Source organism: Ranitomeya variabilis, chromosome 3 (assembly GCF_051348905.1).
Source record: "Ranitomeya variabilis isolate aRanVar5 chromosome 3, aRanVar5.hap1, whole genome shotgun sequence".
NCBI classification, from domain to species: domain Eukaryota; kingdom Metazoa; phylum Chordata; class Amphibia; order Anura; family Dendrobatidae; genus Ranitomeya; species Ranitomeya variabilis.
The window spans coordinates 544,395,372-544,411,284 of NC_135234.1; the positions used below are offsets into that span (position 1 = coordinate 544,395,372).

Consider the following 15,913-nt stretch of genomic DNA (forward strand, 5'->3'; position numbering starts at 1 on the left):
CTCACAGTAAACCCGTGACAGCAACCATAAGGCTGTGTTTCCACGTTCAGGAAACGCTGCTTGTTTGACGCTGTGCAGCGCTGCAGCGTCAAACAAGCAGCGTCCAGATGTTCCAGCATAGTGGAGGGGATTTTATGAAATCCCGTGTCCACTATGCGTGGAAACCCGCACGCGGCGGCCCTGCGACTCCGGACATGCTGCGCGTCTTTTCAGATCGCAGCATGCCCGTACACCTTGCGGGGACGCAGCGTCCCCGCAAGGCATATCACAGGGCCCTATGGGAGCGAGCGATCATCCCGGATGTGAAGAGTTAACACATCCGGCATGACGCGTCCCATTAAGGGGGCGGGGCTTAGCGCCGAGCGGCTTCGCCGCTGCGGCGATACCGGCCCCCATCCGTACCGTGGAGACATAGCCTAAGAGTGTCAACTTTGCCAGTGTTTCTAATAGACGGATTTGATAAATGAACCAATTTGTGTTTCCTGCCAATTTTCAAGAATCATAATTTCTATCTAAAAAAAAAATATGTAAGTTGAAAACCCATTAATGTACTGCTCGTCCAGATGCAGTTCTCTGTTCCACCCTGCAGCCACAAACTTCTTTCTATTCACTAATGGCAAACTAGAAATCCTAGAAAGTTACAGAACTTTTGGGTAAATGGTGATTCTTTTTTGATTGATTTACAGTAAATACTGCAAGACCTCCAGCATGCTGCTTCCTACGTTTGAGCCTTTTCTTTGTGCTGATATTTTCTTTCATTATTTTATTTTATTTTTTCTGTATTTGAAATCCATAAAAATCAAATGTTCACTGTTTTCTTCTTTCCCCTGTAGATTTGGTGCGGAGAAGAGAAGATCAGTGTTATGCCGAACTCACTTCACATTTTTAACGCCATAAGTGGAACTCCTACAAGCACAACCGTACAAGGAATGACAAACTCCTCGTCCATTGCATGAAGCTTCTCCTTAATGTCACATCGATGCCTCGTGTATGGCTAGCTCAGGATGCTTTCCAGAGTCCATTCAACCTCTTTTAAAGCAGATAACCATTTCCATCACCACTGCTTTACTAGAGGGGTTTAGCCCGCCAAAGCGATTGTGGTGGTAGGAGGAGCAGTCATGACTTATTTTCCTCATTTGGCAATATCGACTATTTTCAACACTAAAGAGTAATTTAAAAAAAAAGTTTATTGAATATTTTTGATGCTGTATAAATGATCTGAACAAAGCCGAAGAATAGCACAGTAGGTCTTGGGTAGTAGAAGTCTAGGAATGTACAGTAAATAATACAATTGTGACACTAAAGTTTACAAGTTACTTTTGCGACCAAGCACACTTCAGTCTAAAGATAATTGATGCTCTTTTATTTTCTGTTTTTTTTTGTTTTTTTTTAAATTGCCTTTAAAGAAAAACAACAAAACCCTATTTCCTGCATTACTTTGTTGCCCGACTGGAATTTTTTTTTTTTTCCTGTCTGCTGATTTTCTGAACTCTGAATGTTTGCTAAGGATTCGGTTGCCTTGTTTGTAATATGGATTGTCTATTTTTGTCTGTGATCTTCCAGAAACATCTGATACAAACCACACATGAAATTGAACACCGTCACCAGTCCGTCCCGCATAGATGTCACTGGCTTAGTTGGAATGTACATATTGTTAATTGATGCAGATCATTCTTTCTGTACATAAATGTGTTACATTTCTATGCATTTTTTAATGTTCATGGCTGAAAACTTTTACCGTGACAAATATTGTGCTTATTCATTTTACCTGCTATATATTTTTGTCTTTACAATTTATTCTTGTACAGAAATGAGTGCAATACAAAGATGTATACAGTCTTTGCTATGTTAGGTTTATACACTGTTTTAAAGAAGAAGAAAAAAAACACAATTTTTTTTTTTGCCAAAGCAAAGAATATGTATTGGTGGTTATGATTACTGTGGTAAATGGTGGTGTTATTTAAAGCTTTGATCATATTGTTCTTTCAAAATATTAATTTAGTAATTTTATATTGGGGAGGGGGTGAATAAAGTTTTTAATTTTATTTAACTGGAAACACTGTTCTGCTGTAATTAACATTCTGTACTACATATGTATTAAAGGAAATGGCTAATTTTTGTGTTTGTGAGGTTTTTCTATTGTTAAAAGAATTACATTTATAAAGTTGTCAGATTAGAAAAAACTACTTGCATTCTTGTTCTTGTAAGGACTCGTTCACATGATCGATTTTCTTATTCGAGTGCTACCCGTAGTTTTCACAGATGCACTCTTATTAGTCATAGTCTACGGGGCTGACTTTTCCTCGGTCCAAGTGGTCCGCGGAAAGAAATGGAGACATGTCTGATTTTTACGTGAAGGATTGCATCAAATTCCGCAATAAAAGTCTGTGGGTCCATGAAAAAAATGTGGGCCGCACTCCGATAACATTCAAGTGCAAACTGATTTTCACAGATGGACAGAATAGACAAGCTGGAGAAATTTTTTTTTTTCCCCCTCTCCATGTACGAGAAAAACTGATCAAAGTCTGATTTTAACCCCTTTCTGACCTCGGACGGGATAGTACGTCCGAGGTCAGATCCCCTGCTTTGATGTGGGCTCCGGCGGTGAGCCCACATCAAAGCCGCGACATGTCAGTTGTTTTGAACAGCTGACATGTGCGCGCAATAGCGGCGAGTTTTTTCGCAATCCACCCGCCGCTATTAACTAGTTAAAGGGAACCTATCACCCCGTTTTTTACGGTATGAGATAAAAATACTGTTAAATATGGCCTGAGCTGTGCATTACAATAGTGTAGTTTGTGGACCCCGATTCCCCACCTATGCTGCCGAAATACGTTACCAAAGTAGTCGTTTTCGCCTGTCAATCAGGCTGGTCAGGTCGGATGGGCGTGGTTTCTTCCCCCAGATATTGCGTAGTTTTCCGTTGGTGGCGTAGTGGTGTGCGCATGTCCAAGGTCCCGAATCCTGCACAGGGGTGTAAAAATAGCAGCGATGTCCGTTATTCCATTGGTGATCGGTGGGCGCGGCCATCTTGCTTTGGCCGCGCGTGCGCAGAAGCGGCGCTCTGCTGGCCGCGGCTTCAGGAAAATGGCCGCCGCGATATCCATCTGCGCACGCGCGGAATCCCGCGGCCATTTTCCTGAAGCCGCGGCCAGCAGAGCGCCGCTTCTGCGCACGCGCGGCCAAAGCAAGATGGCCGCGCCCACCGATCACCAATGGAATAACGGACATCGCTGCTATTTTTTCACCCCTGTGCAGGATTCGGGACCTTGGACATGCGCACACCACTACGCCACCAACGGAAAACTACGCAATATCTGGGGGAAGAAACCACGCCCATCCGACCTGACCAGCCTGATTGACAGGCGAAAACGACTACTTTGGTAACGTATTTCGGCAGCATAGGTGGGGAATCGGGGTCCACAAACTACACTATTGTAATGCACAGCTCAGGCCCTATTTAACAGTATTTTTATCTCATACCGAAAAAAACGGGGTGATAGGTTCCCTTTAAATGCCACTGCCAAACACTGACAGCGGCATTTAACTACCTCTTCCGGCCTCGCGGCCGGAAATGCACTCATCGCCGACCCCCTTCACATGATCGGGGGTCAGCGATGCGTCGGCATAGTAACCAGAGGTCTCCTTGAGACCTCTATGGTTACTGATGCCGGTTTGCTGTGAGCACCACCCTGTGGTCGGCGCTCATAGCAACCCTGTAATTAAGCTACATAGGAGCGATCTGATGATCGCTGCTATGTAGCAGAGCCGATCAGGCTATGCCAGCTTCTAGTCTCCCATGGAGGTTATTGAAGCATGGCAAAAAAAAAATAAAAATTTTAAAAATATGAAATAAATAAAAAAATATATAAAAGTTTAAATCACCCCCCTTTCGCCCCATTCAAAATAAAACAATAAAAATAAAATCAAATATATACATATTTGGTATCGGCGCATTCAGAATCGCCCGATCTATCAATAAAAAAAAAGGATTAACCTGATCGCTAAACAGCGTAGTGAGAAAAAATTTGAAACGCCAAAATTCCTTTTTTTTGGGTCGCCGCGACATTGCATTAAAATGCAATAACGGGCGATCAAAAGAACATATTTGCACCAAAGTGCTCGGCGCGCAAAAATTAAGCCATCACCCGACCCCAGATCACGAAAAATGGAGACGCTATGGGTATCGGAAAATGTCGCAAATGTATTTATTTATTTTTTTTTTTTTCAGCAAACTTTGGAATTTTTTTTCACCACTTACATAAAAAATAACCTAGACATGTTTGGTGTCTATGAACTCATGATGACCTGGAGAATCATAATGGCAGGTCAGTTTTAGCATTTAGTGAACTTAGTAAAAAAGCCAAACAAAAAACACGCATGGGATTGCACTTTTTTTTTGCAAATTCACCGCACTTGGAATTTTTTTCCCATTTTCTAGTACATGACATGGTAAAATCAATGATGTTGTTCAAAAGTACAACTCGTCCTGCAAAAAATAAGCCCTCACATGGCTATATTGATGGAAAAATAAAACATGGCTCTGGGAAGGAGGGGAGCAAAAAATGAACTCGGAAAAACGGAAAATCCCAAGGTCATGAAGGGTTTATTCAGCTCGTTTTTCAGGTACAGGCATAAGCAAGGATGCAGTTTTTAGAAAAAAGTGAAAAGTTTTTCTAACCTCTAGCAATCTTTCAAAATGAATTGTTTAGGGGGTTTTTTTAAAAAAAAAAAAGAAAGAAAGTATTTAAAGCAGGATTGTACATGTAGAATTGCAGGGATTATATGTGGATAAGATAGAATGGTTTATAATTTCATTCTATCTATAAAACAGTTATGGTTTTGCACATTAACGCAACATTTCTTTTAGAATTTTGCCTGGTGTTTCAGCTTTTTTTTTTTCCAGCAAAATAAATGCTGTGGCTATATGCTGGTTGTCAAGTCAAGTTTTTGTGTGTGTGTGTTTATTGTACATAGTGCATGTAATATTTAAGTTACTGACACTTTCTAACAAAAGCAGCCATATGTAAGGATTCTTTTTATATGTATTTTATAATCGATTTTTCTGTATGACGGGTAAAACACATGTCGCAATGAAAAATGCCAAAAAAGAGACTTGTGAAAACATCTGAAATTTGTGATGTTTTTATTAGCCTAAAGTACACTGCAAAAACTGGAAGAACAAGATATTAAAATTAAGCCTAAGTGTACTCTTTGGTCCAAATTCATTATTTGCATGTTATTATTCACTTTTCTTTTTTTGGCTTGTGGTTTTTACATAAAATTCATTCAAATAGTGCACGTAGTTAATGAAATTTGTGCAAAATGCTCTTTGGGCTTGTCTTTTAGGCTTTGTGCACACGTTCAGGATTTTTCACATTTTTTCCACGGTTTTCCGCTATAAAAACGCAATAAAACCGTGAAAAAAACGCATACATTAAGCATCCTATTATTAGAATGCAATCCGCACTTTTTGTGCACATGCTGCTTTTTTTTTCTGCAGTGGAATTGCATTCCGGAAAAAAACGCAGCATGTTCATTCTTTGTGCGGAATCGCGGGGATTCCGACACACACAGGAATGCATTGATCCGCTTACTTCCCGCATTGGGCTATGCCCACGATGCGGGAAGTAAGTGGATCATATGCGGTTGGTACCCATGGTGGAGGAGAGGAGACTCCCCTTCAGGGACTGGGCACCATATCCTGTGTAAAAAAAAAAAAAAAAAAAAAGAATTAAAATAAAAAATCGTGATATTCTCACCTTCCGGCAGCCTTCCCGCTCCTCGCGATGCTCTGCGCCAATGACCTGTGATGACGTAGCGGTCTCACGTGATGCTACGTCATCTGGAGTCATTGCCACGAGGCATTATTGGAAACGGGAGCATTGCGAGGAGCAGGAAGGCTGCCGGGGCCGCCAGAAGGTGAGAATATCACGATTTTTTATTTTTTTAATTATTTTTAACATTAGATCTTTTTACTATTGATGCTGCATAGGCAGCATCAATAGTGTTTGACAAGTGTAACCAACTTTTTACTATGTTTGACAAGTGTGACCAACCTGTCAGTCAGTTTTCCAAGCGAATCTACAGATCGCTTGGAAAACGCTAGCATTCTGCAAGCTAATTACGCTTGGAAAACGCAGCAATTCCGGATGTGTGCACATAGCCTTAACCTGTTTTTTGTTGCATGTATGAGTAAAATTTTGTGACAAAAAGTGCATAAAAAAATCCAGGTGTACACAAAATCACTCCAGGAAAGACTGGGCTAGAACTACATTTGCAACACAATTTGCAACTTTTCCTAAAGTCACAAATGATGAATCGAGCAAAACCCCTAAACTCTGCCAATAGTGGGGGGGAAAAAACGGCACACAAAAAGTGACTTAAAAAAAAAAGTTTCAAATTAAAGGATGACTATGGCTCAAACAAAACAAAAAGGTGGTGCAAATGCATTGATGAAATGGTCGCCTTATGTCCAAAAATCTAAATTGGGAGATTTTTCCAATGTATAGTTTTCCTTTCTGTGCTAGAAGGATGCCTGGGCATCCAAGCAGACTATGGCCACTGTAGGAAGTATACCTCTGGAGCAATGAGTTTGCACAATGTTCTTTCATAAGGGGAGATCTAAACTTCACTATATACTGCTCCACAGGTACTTAGTGGAAATAGTTTGGCTTTCATTCTTACATTCTAAAACCAAATATTTAGACATATTATCGCATATAAAAGTCCTACAAGTCCTCTATGGACCCTGTAATTGTTAGACTATATTCACATTATATTTGAAACGTTTACATATACCAGAATCATGAAGTAAACAGTTCATATGAAATGGAAGATTACAGAGCCTTATCATGACGTTAGTACTTTGAAGTACTCTATTACTTAAAATCCAATATAGCCCTTTGTACATGTTTACTGTGAGTAAAAACTTTCCAAGATAAACCTTGGTCAAAGATTTATTGTCGCCTTGTTTGACCTGATGTTGGGAAGTCTCACAATATTTCAAGCTTTGCACCTTTTTTTGTATTTTATTTGCATATTGTACAAATGTCAAAAAGACATTTTTGAAAGAGTGCAATGTAGAACATTTTACAGCGCTGTGGGTCTATTAAAGGGAATTTGTCACCCCAAAAGTCGTATATGAGCTAAGGCCACCACCATCAGGGGCTTATCTACAGCATTCTGTAATGCTGTAGATAAGCCCCCCGATGTATCCTGAAAGATAAGAAAAACACGCTACATTATACTCACCCAGGGATGGCCAAAGACTGGAGGCGCAACCAGGAGACAGGCTTGTACACCAGGAGATGTGGAGGGGGGCTATAGGAGGGCAACATCCCAGCAGCAGGACCGCTACCTCAGCCTTTGTGCAAGGAGGAACAGGAGGAGCACTGCCAGAGCCCTGCAAAATGACCTCCAGCAGGCCACAAATGTGCATGTGTCTGCACAAACGGTTAGAAACCGACTCCATGAGGATGGTCTGAGTGCCCGACGTCCACAGATGTGGGTTGTGCTCACAGCCCAACACCGTGCAGGACGCTTGGCATTTGCCACAGAACACCAGGATTGGCAAATTTGCCACTGGTGCCCCGTGCTCTTCACAGATGAAAGCAGTTTCACACTGAGCACATGTGACAGCCTGGAGACGCCGTGGAGAGTGATCTGCCTGCAACATCCTTCAGCATGACCGGTTTGGCAGTGGGTCAGTAATGGTGTGGGGTGGCATTTCTTTGGAGGGATGCACAGCCCTCCATGTAGTCACCAGAGGTAGCCCGACTGCCAGTAGGTACCGAAATGAGATCCTCAGACCCCTTGTGAGACCATATTCTGGTGCGGTTGGCCCTTGGTTCTTCCTAATGCAGGACAATGCCAGACCTTATGTGGCTGGAGTGTGTCAGCAGTTTCGGCAAGATGAAGGCATTGAAGCTATGGACTGGCCTGCCCATTCCCAAGTCCTGAATCCGATTGAACACATCTGGGACATCATGTCTCGCACCATCCACCAATGTCACGTTGTACCACATACTGTCCTGAAGTTGGCGGTTGCTTTAGTCACTGGGAGGAGATCCCTCAGGAGCCCATCCGCCGCCACATCAGGAGCATGCTTAGGCGTTGTAGTGAGGTCATACAGGCACATGGAGGCAACACACACAACTGAACATCATTTCCTTGTTTTGAGGCATTTCCACGGAAGTTGGATCAGCCTGTAATTTGATTTTCCACTTTGATTCTGAGTATCATTCCAAATCCAGACCTCCATGGGATATTCATTTTAAATTACATTGATCATTTTTATGTTTTATTGTTCTCTACACATTCCACGATGTAATGAATAAAGATTTGCAACTGAAATATTTCATTCAGTGATATCTATGATGTGGTATTTCAGTGTTCCCTTTATTTTTTTGAGCAGTGTGTGTGTGTGTGTGTGTATATATATATATTTTTTATTATTTTTTTTTACAGTTGTGCTCAAAAGTTTACATACCCTAGCAGAATTTTTGGTTTCTTGGCCTTTTTTTTAGAGAATATGAATAATAACACCAAAACATTTTCTCTACTCATGGTTAGTGGTTGGGTGAAGCCATTTATTCTCAAATTACTGTTTTCTCTTTTTAAATCATGACAACCAAATTACTCTAATCAAAAGTTTACATACCCTGGTGATTTTGGCCTTGATAACATGCACAGAAGTTGACACAAATGGGTTTGAATGTCTACTAAAGGTAACATCCTCACCTGTGACCTGTTTGCTTGTAATCAGTGTGTGCATAAAAGCTGAGTGAGTTTCTGGGATCCAGACAGACTCTTGTATCTTTCATCTGGCCACTGACGTTTCTGGAGTGTGAGTCATGGGGAAAGTAAAAGAATTGTCAACAGATCTATGGGAAAAGGTAGTTGAACGGTATAAACCAGGAAAGGGATACAAAAAGATAAACAAGGAATTGATAATGCCAGTTAGCAGCGTTCATACTGTGATTAACAAATTGAAAATCGGGCTCTGTAAACAAAACAATGGTCAGGGACACGAACAAAAATGTCATCCACAACTGCCAGGAAAATTGTTTGGGATGCAAAGAAAATCCCACAAATAACATCAGCTGAAATACAGGACTCTCTGAAAACTAGCAATATGGCTGTTTCAAGATGCACAATAAGGAAGCAAAGCACGTGAAGAAAAATGGGCTGCATGGTTGAGTCGCCAGAAGAAAGCCATTACTGCGCAAATGCCACAAAGTATCTCCCCTACAATATGCAAAACAGCACAGAGCAAGCATCAAAACTTCTTGAACAAGGTAATTTGGAGTGATGAGACCAAAATTGAGCTTTTTGGCCACAACCATAAACATATTTGGAGAGAGGTCAACAAAGCCTATGATGAAAGGAACATTCCTACTGTAAAGCATGGAGGTGGATCGCTGATGTTTTGGGGATGTGTGAGCTACAAAGGCACAGGAAACTTGGGCAAAGATGAATGCAGCACGTTATCAGCAAATACTGGAGGCAAATTTGCACTCAGCAGCCTGGAAGCTGCGCATGGGACTTACTTGGACGTTCCAACATGACAACAATCCAAAACACAAAGCCAAGTCGACCTGTCATTGGCTACAGCAGAACAAAGTGACAGTTCTGGAGTGACCATCTCAGTCTCCTGACCTCAATATCATTAAGGCACTCTGGGGAGATCGCAAGCACGCAGTTCATGCTAGACAGCCCAGGAATTTACAGGAACTGGAGGCTTTTTGCCAAGAAGAGAGGGCAACTTAACCATCTGAGAAAATAAAGAACCTCATCCACAACTACCACAAAAGACTTCAAGCTGTCATTGATGTTAGAGGGGGCAATACACGGTATTATTAATGGGATATGTGAACTTTTGATCAGGGTCATTTGGATGTTTTGGGTTGTCATGATTTAAAAAGAGAAAACGGTGGGTGCGGAAAGTATTCAGACCCCTTTAAATTTCTCACTCTTCGTTTCATTGAAATATTAGCAAAAAAAATAAGTGTGGTTTTAAAACATAACTTTTACTAGTTAGTTTATTAAAAGGAGTTCCATAACCTCCATAAATTCAATGTGAATATTGAACCATCACACAAATATATTAAGATATCTCAACCCCCTGTTTGGGGAATATAGTTCAAATACCAGTTCTCAATCAGAGATTCATGAATATTTTCACCTCATAGGTATTCAAATGAATTAATATAGAACCCAAAAGCCCACCTGGGGCAATCAATTTGAGTTTAAACCTCTTATTCACATATACCTTTCTATCAGGAGGATTTGTCTGTCACATATCATCTCATGTGCCATATAGAAAATAAATTGGAACAATCTCACCATTTGTTGTTTCCTTCCTTTTTCCTCCTTTCACCGCAAATTATGGAGTCTGGGTCCCAGTCATAGTCCCTGCAAGACCCTAGTTTTGGCTGACCCTGGTACCGCAAAAGACTCCCGCCCTTACAAGGGCAGTCTACAGCTAGCCCTCACACTAGCCAGCCCTACTGACCCTGTGTGCCTCCCGATGCATTTCTTCAGCAAAGCGATTCATCAGGGGATTGGCACATTAATCCTTGTCAGAAGTTTCTGGGCAACATCTCCCTTGCAGCCATTTGGTAAATTCAAAAAAATATTTTTTTTTTCACATTAATTTGCACTCTGAACCCCATCTTGACTGACAAAAAAACAGAAATGTAGAAATTTTTGCTAATTTAATAAAAAACAAAAACTGAAATATCACAGATTGGTCATAGGTATTTAGACCCTTTGCTCAGACCGTCATATTTAAGTCACATACTGTCCATTTCCTTGTGATCCTCCTTGAGATGGCTCAACTCCTTCATTGGAGGCTGATTGTGTTTAATTAAACTGATAGGACTTGATTTGGAAAGGCACACACCTGTCTATATAAGACCTCACAGCTCACAGTGCATGTCAGACCAAAAGAGAATCATGAGGTCAAAGGAACTGGCCAAGAAGCGCAGAGAGAATTGTGGCAAGGCACAGATCTGGCCAAGGTTAGAACAGAATATCTGCAGTACTCAAGGTTCCTAAGAGCACAGTGACCTCCATAATCCTTACATGGAAGAAGATTAGGACCACCAGAAGTCATCCTAGACATGTCGTCCAGCTATACTGAGCAATCTTGGGAGAAGAGCCTTGGTGAGAGAGGTAAAAAAGAACCCCAAAATCACTGTGGCTGAGCTCCAGAGATGGCCCAGCCAGAGCCCTGACCTAAACCCAATTGAAAATCTCTGGAGAGACCTGAAAATGGCTGTCCACCAACGTTCACCATCCAACCTGACGGAACTGGAGAGGATCTGCAAGAAAGGATGGCAGAAGATCCTCAAATCCAGGTGTGAAACTTTTTGCATCATTCCCAAGAAGACTCAAGGCTGTACTAGCTCAAAGGGTGCTTCTACTCAATACTGAGCAAAGGGTCTGAACACTTATAACCATGTGATATTTCAATTTTTTTTAATAAATTTGCAAAAATTTCTACATTTCTCTTTTTCAGTCAAGATGAGGTGTAGAGTGTACATTATTGAGAAAAATGAACTTTTTTGAATTTCCCAAATGACTGCAATGAAACAAAGGGTGAAAAATTTAAAGAGGTCTGAATACTTTCTGTACCCACTGTGTGTGTGTGTATATATATATATATATATATATATATATATATATATATATATATATATATATCACATACATATATATGTGCAGTTCGGAGGGGATCTGAATCCTGAGACCCCCACCGATTGCTCAGAGTGCAGCTCAGAGAGTAAGAGCTCAAAGTGCCTTTCTGAGTGTGCACACAGAGGGGGTACAAATGCGGTAGATGAAGCTCTACTCTGTGGACTCCTGTTGTGTACCTCTCCTGATTTTTTATTGAGTGATTGGTGGAATTTCTGGACCAGTCCACCAACTGATCTGCTTACAATTAACAGGGTACTTTAAAAAATAGTGGTAAAGGTTTCTATGTAATGTAAATGAGAGAACTTTTTTCTACAATATTCTTTAACCTGTATTGGCTAGGTATCCCCATGTAAAAATGTAATGACATCACGCGGCGGACCGAAATTGGGTCCTCTACCTGTGTCTCCGACACTTGCACAACCAAGTCTGTTCACAGGTAAATACAGTTTTTACTGTTATATGGATAAAATAAATCTTACATAATACCCTTCAGGCTGTTTCAGGGTAAGACGTGATAGGATGAGCACATGGGAATGTCATATGCTTATTAATCACAGATTATATTTTGTGATATTCCACAGATAAAATGTAATTTGCCTGGAATTCAGCCAAGAAGGTAGCAAAAAATGTTTTGCTTCATGCCTTAGAATACCCAAGTGTCAGGATCACCTTTTGAAGTGCAACCACTAAGCCCCAGGTCCAGGTGGGTAGAGGGACCCCTGGCGTTGGTGCAGCTGGAAGGATGGCACGTGAGAAACAAGGACATGGCACACTCGGCAATCTTGAGAGCAGCAGGACGGATAAAGTAGAAGTCAGGAGAGACTGAAGCAGGTTAAGCACGGTATGCAGAGAAATTGGAGTACACCAAAGTAAAGTCTTGAAACTCAGTCCCAAGACACAGGTGTATGTGTCAATGGGTCTTAAGTAGTTTTAGGGAGATTATGTCATTGATTCATGACAGTCAACCTGGAAACCCCGAGGTGGAACACAACAGAAAGAATCGGACTTGGGAGAAGGGAGCGAAACTTGTAGTACCCAAGACAAGTGTGTAACACCAAGTGATCCTTGAAATTCTGTCATTTTTCCAGGAAATAAATAAATTTCTGCAGTCGAAAAAAAATAAATCTTTCTTTTCTAAAAGGAATTTCTTTTTTTGTGTTTCTTGTTCTTCCTTTTTCCCATTGTATAAAATAAGTAAATACAAAATAAAATATATAATGTTTAAGAATATCTCTTCCTACTCGAGGGGTGGTCCAAAGCTAATATTGAATTTTAATCCTAAATGTTTATTTATTGTAATTAACGTATCACTTTTCCAATATACCATAAAGTAAAGATGCCCTCGAACAGCCATGCTGACAGATATCTGTTCTTCAACCTGACAATGCATGTGGTTTACTTAGCAAAATCGTGCTTACAGGTTCGCTTTAACATAGGAAACTGTATATGGTCTTGAAAATTTTTAATAAATGCTCATGCATACAAATGGATACCTTATGGATTGCATATTGATGATAAATGAGAAAAAAAATTGTTTGAGTTTTCTGTATGAAACTCTGAAGATATACTGTCTTGTGCTGAAGTAATATTTGTGCATAGCGAATACTGCCGCTCGTTATAAATTTGAAAATGGTGAGAGAACTAATTGCATCAAAATTATGCAACGGTTTAAGCTTTTTTAAGTCAATACTGGAATAAAAGCTCCGATAAATTGGGCCTTCTGAGTATTAATATGTTCTCATGTCCTCACTGATATTAGTACAGTGCCTTGCAAAAGTATTTACCCCCTTGGCATTTTCTGTGTTTTGCTATCCCACATCCTGAATTTCACTGCTGTTTTTATTTTTTATTGTTTACATCAGTTCATGTAAAGAACATGCCTACAATTGTGAACATTTGGTTTTCTTTTTATTGTGAAGCAAACAACAAATAGGACAAAATAACTGAAAATGTCAGTGTGCATAACTATTCACCCCCCTAAAGTCAGTACTTTGTAGAGCCTCATTGTGCTGCAATTACAGCTGCAAGTCTCTTTGGATAAGTTTCTATGAGCTTTCCACATCTGGCCACTGGGATTTTTGGTCGTTCTTCAAGGCAAAACTGCTCCAAGTCCTTCAAGTTAGATGGTTTTCTCTGCTGAACAGCAATCTTCAAGTCTGACTACAGATTCTCAATTGGATTAAGGTCTGGGCTTTGACTAGGCCACTCCATAACATTTACACGTTCCCCCTTAAACCACTCGAATGTTGCTTTAGCGGTATGCTTTGGGTCATTGTCTAGTTGGAAAGTGAACGTCCGTCCCAGTCTCAAATCAGTGACTTACTGAAAGAGGTTTTGTTCAAGAATATCCCTGTATTTCACACCATCCATCCCTTTGACTTGGACCATTTTTCCTGTCTCTGCTGCCGAAAACATCCTGATAGATATATATATATTTTTTATAGCCCAACCCTGACTCGTACTTTTCAACACTTTGTCCCTGACTTGTTTGGAGATCTCCTTGGTCTTCATGTGATGGGACGTGGTGACCCTTAAAGGTACATTACAATCATTTGTGCTTTTCCTCTTTGCACCTTTGCACTTGAGATTTTTATTTTTTTTTATTAACTATGTGGCGACCATAATGTTCTGCTGAATCTCTTGCTTTGCACAGGGCACTTTTGTGTGGCATATTTTTGTAATTTTTATCTTATATTCTTACCACATTGATTGGTCTATCGACATTATTTGCACTTTTTTTGATTATTGCAACGTATCACTTGTAATTTATGTAAATAATTAAGTTTCTTAGGTTGTTTGGTATGCCCAAGTGAGGAATATAATTGTAAAATAAGGCAACTGGGTTTGCCATTTTGTATCTGATAATATATACATATATATATATATATATATATATATATATATATATGTATATATATACATACAGTACAGACAAAAAGTTTGGACACACCTTCTCATTTAAAGATTTTTCTGTATTTTCATGACTATGAAAATTGTACATTCACACTGAAGGCATCAAAACTATGTGTTACAGAACCCCCCAGCACCCAGAATATGTTATGCAGTTATTTATATGTATATAATAGGTTCCATGTGAGATATATGACCCTAATGCATCAGCCTACAGGCTGCACCCCTGGGCAGAGGAGACAAGATATCTCCCTTCTGTCCTCCCCCACCTTTGTAATTCCCACAGTAAATATTGGCAGGCTCCGGCCCCCTGCGGCTATTGTAATGTATGTCTGGCCTGCATTTCAATGGGCCTGCCCTCTGTATCTGTGTGATATATTCTGTGTTCTGTGAATAAAGTGTTGTGAGACTGGAAATACGTGGAGAAGCAGTCAGCTTTTATATGCTCTCATGTAATCAAGGAATTCCAGCCAGCGTCCTTCATTCAGACTCCAGCCAAAGCAAAGTGGACCTCTTGAAACACGGGGTGAACCTGAAAAAGGTACCCCAGCTTGGTAGACCCCGTTACACTGGTGGCAGACAGCGGGATCTGATACCCCTTCTACAGGAGGAAAGAATGAATAGAAAACAACTACCAGAAGTTAAAGAGGACTACATTAAAAGATCTGGTGGAAGCCCGAGGGTTAATCGCCAGCAACAAAACAAAAGCGGATTTGGTAGCAGCCATCATGGAACACGACGGTGCAGCGCCCCCCAATGTGAACGTGGAGGAGACTGAATTCCAGTGGGAGGTAAAGAACAGACTGGCGTTCTATGGCCCAAACCCTGCAGTAGAGATCATATGAGAGGTAATGGCTGATGTGCGTACTGATCTGAAGGAAAAAATGGCCGAGCGGACCAGAATAGAGCTAACCAAGATGGAGATGGCAGAGCGGACCAAAGTGGAGCTGGCCAAGATGGAGATGGCAGAGCGGAGAGAGGAGAGTCAGCGAGCAGGGGGAGCTCTGGCCTCCGACCAGGTACCTTCAACAGTAAGCCACAAAAAGATCCAGTATAATGCCTTCCGACAGTTGGGGGAGGCGGAGGAAGACATTGATGGCTTTCTGCAGGACTTTGAGCGGCAGTGTGCCCTTCATCAAGTGAAGCCGGAGGAACGGGTTCAGATTCTGGCCAGCAAGCTGACCGGCCGGGCAGCGGACGCCTATCGCACGATACCTGATGAGGACTGTATGGACTATGAGCGGATCAAAGAAGTGATCTTGGCCCGGTATGCGCTGACACCAGAGGCATACTGCCAAAA

General features: G+C 41.0%; 1 protein-coding gene across 21 annotated transcripts in view; it reads left to right on the forward strand.

Annotated features, from left to right (window-relative positions):
• Nucleotides 1-2,115, forward strand: part of DOCK9 (dedicator of cytokinesis 9) — a 310,144-nt gene extending 308,029 nt beyond the window's left edge. For 20 of the 21 annotated variants that reach the window (XM_077297092.1, XM_077297094.1, XM_077297097.1 and 17 more), the window contains one exon: nucleotides 834-2,115. In XM_077297092.1, the coding sequence (XP_077153207.1) occupies nucleotides 834-956 (123 nt within the window). In that variant the 3' untranslated portion in view covers nucleotides 957-2,115. The remainder of the gene's footprint in view (nucleotides 1-833) is intronic. The other variant, XM_077297102.1, reaches the window with a different exon arrangement.
• Nucleotides 2,116-15,913: the final 13,798 nt, after the last annotated feature.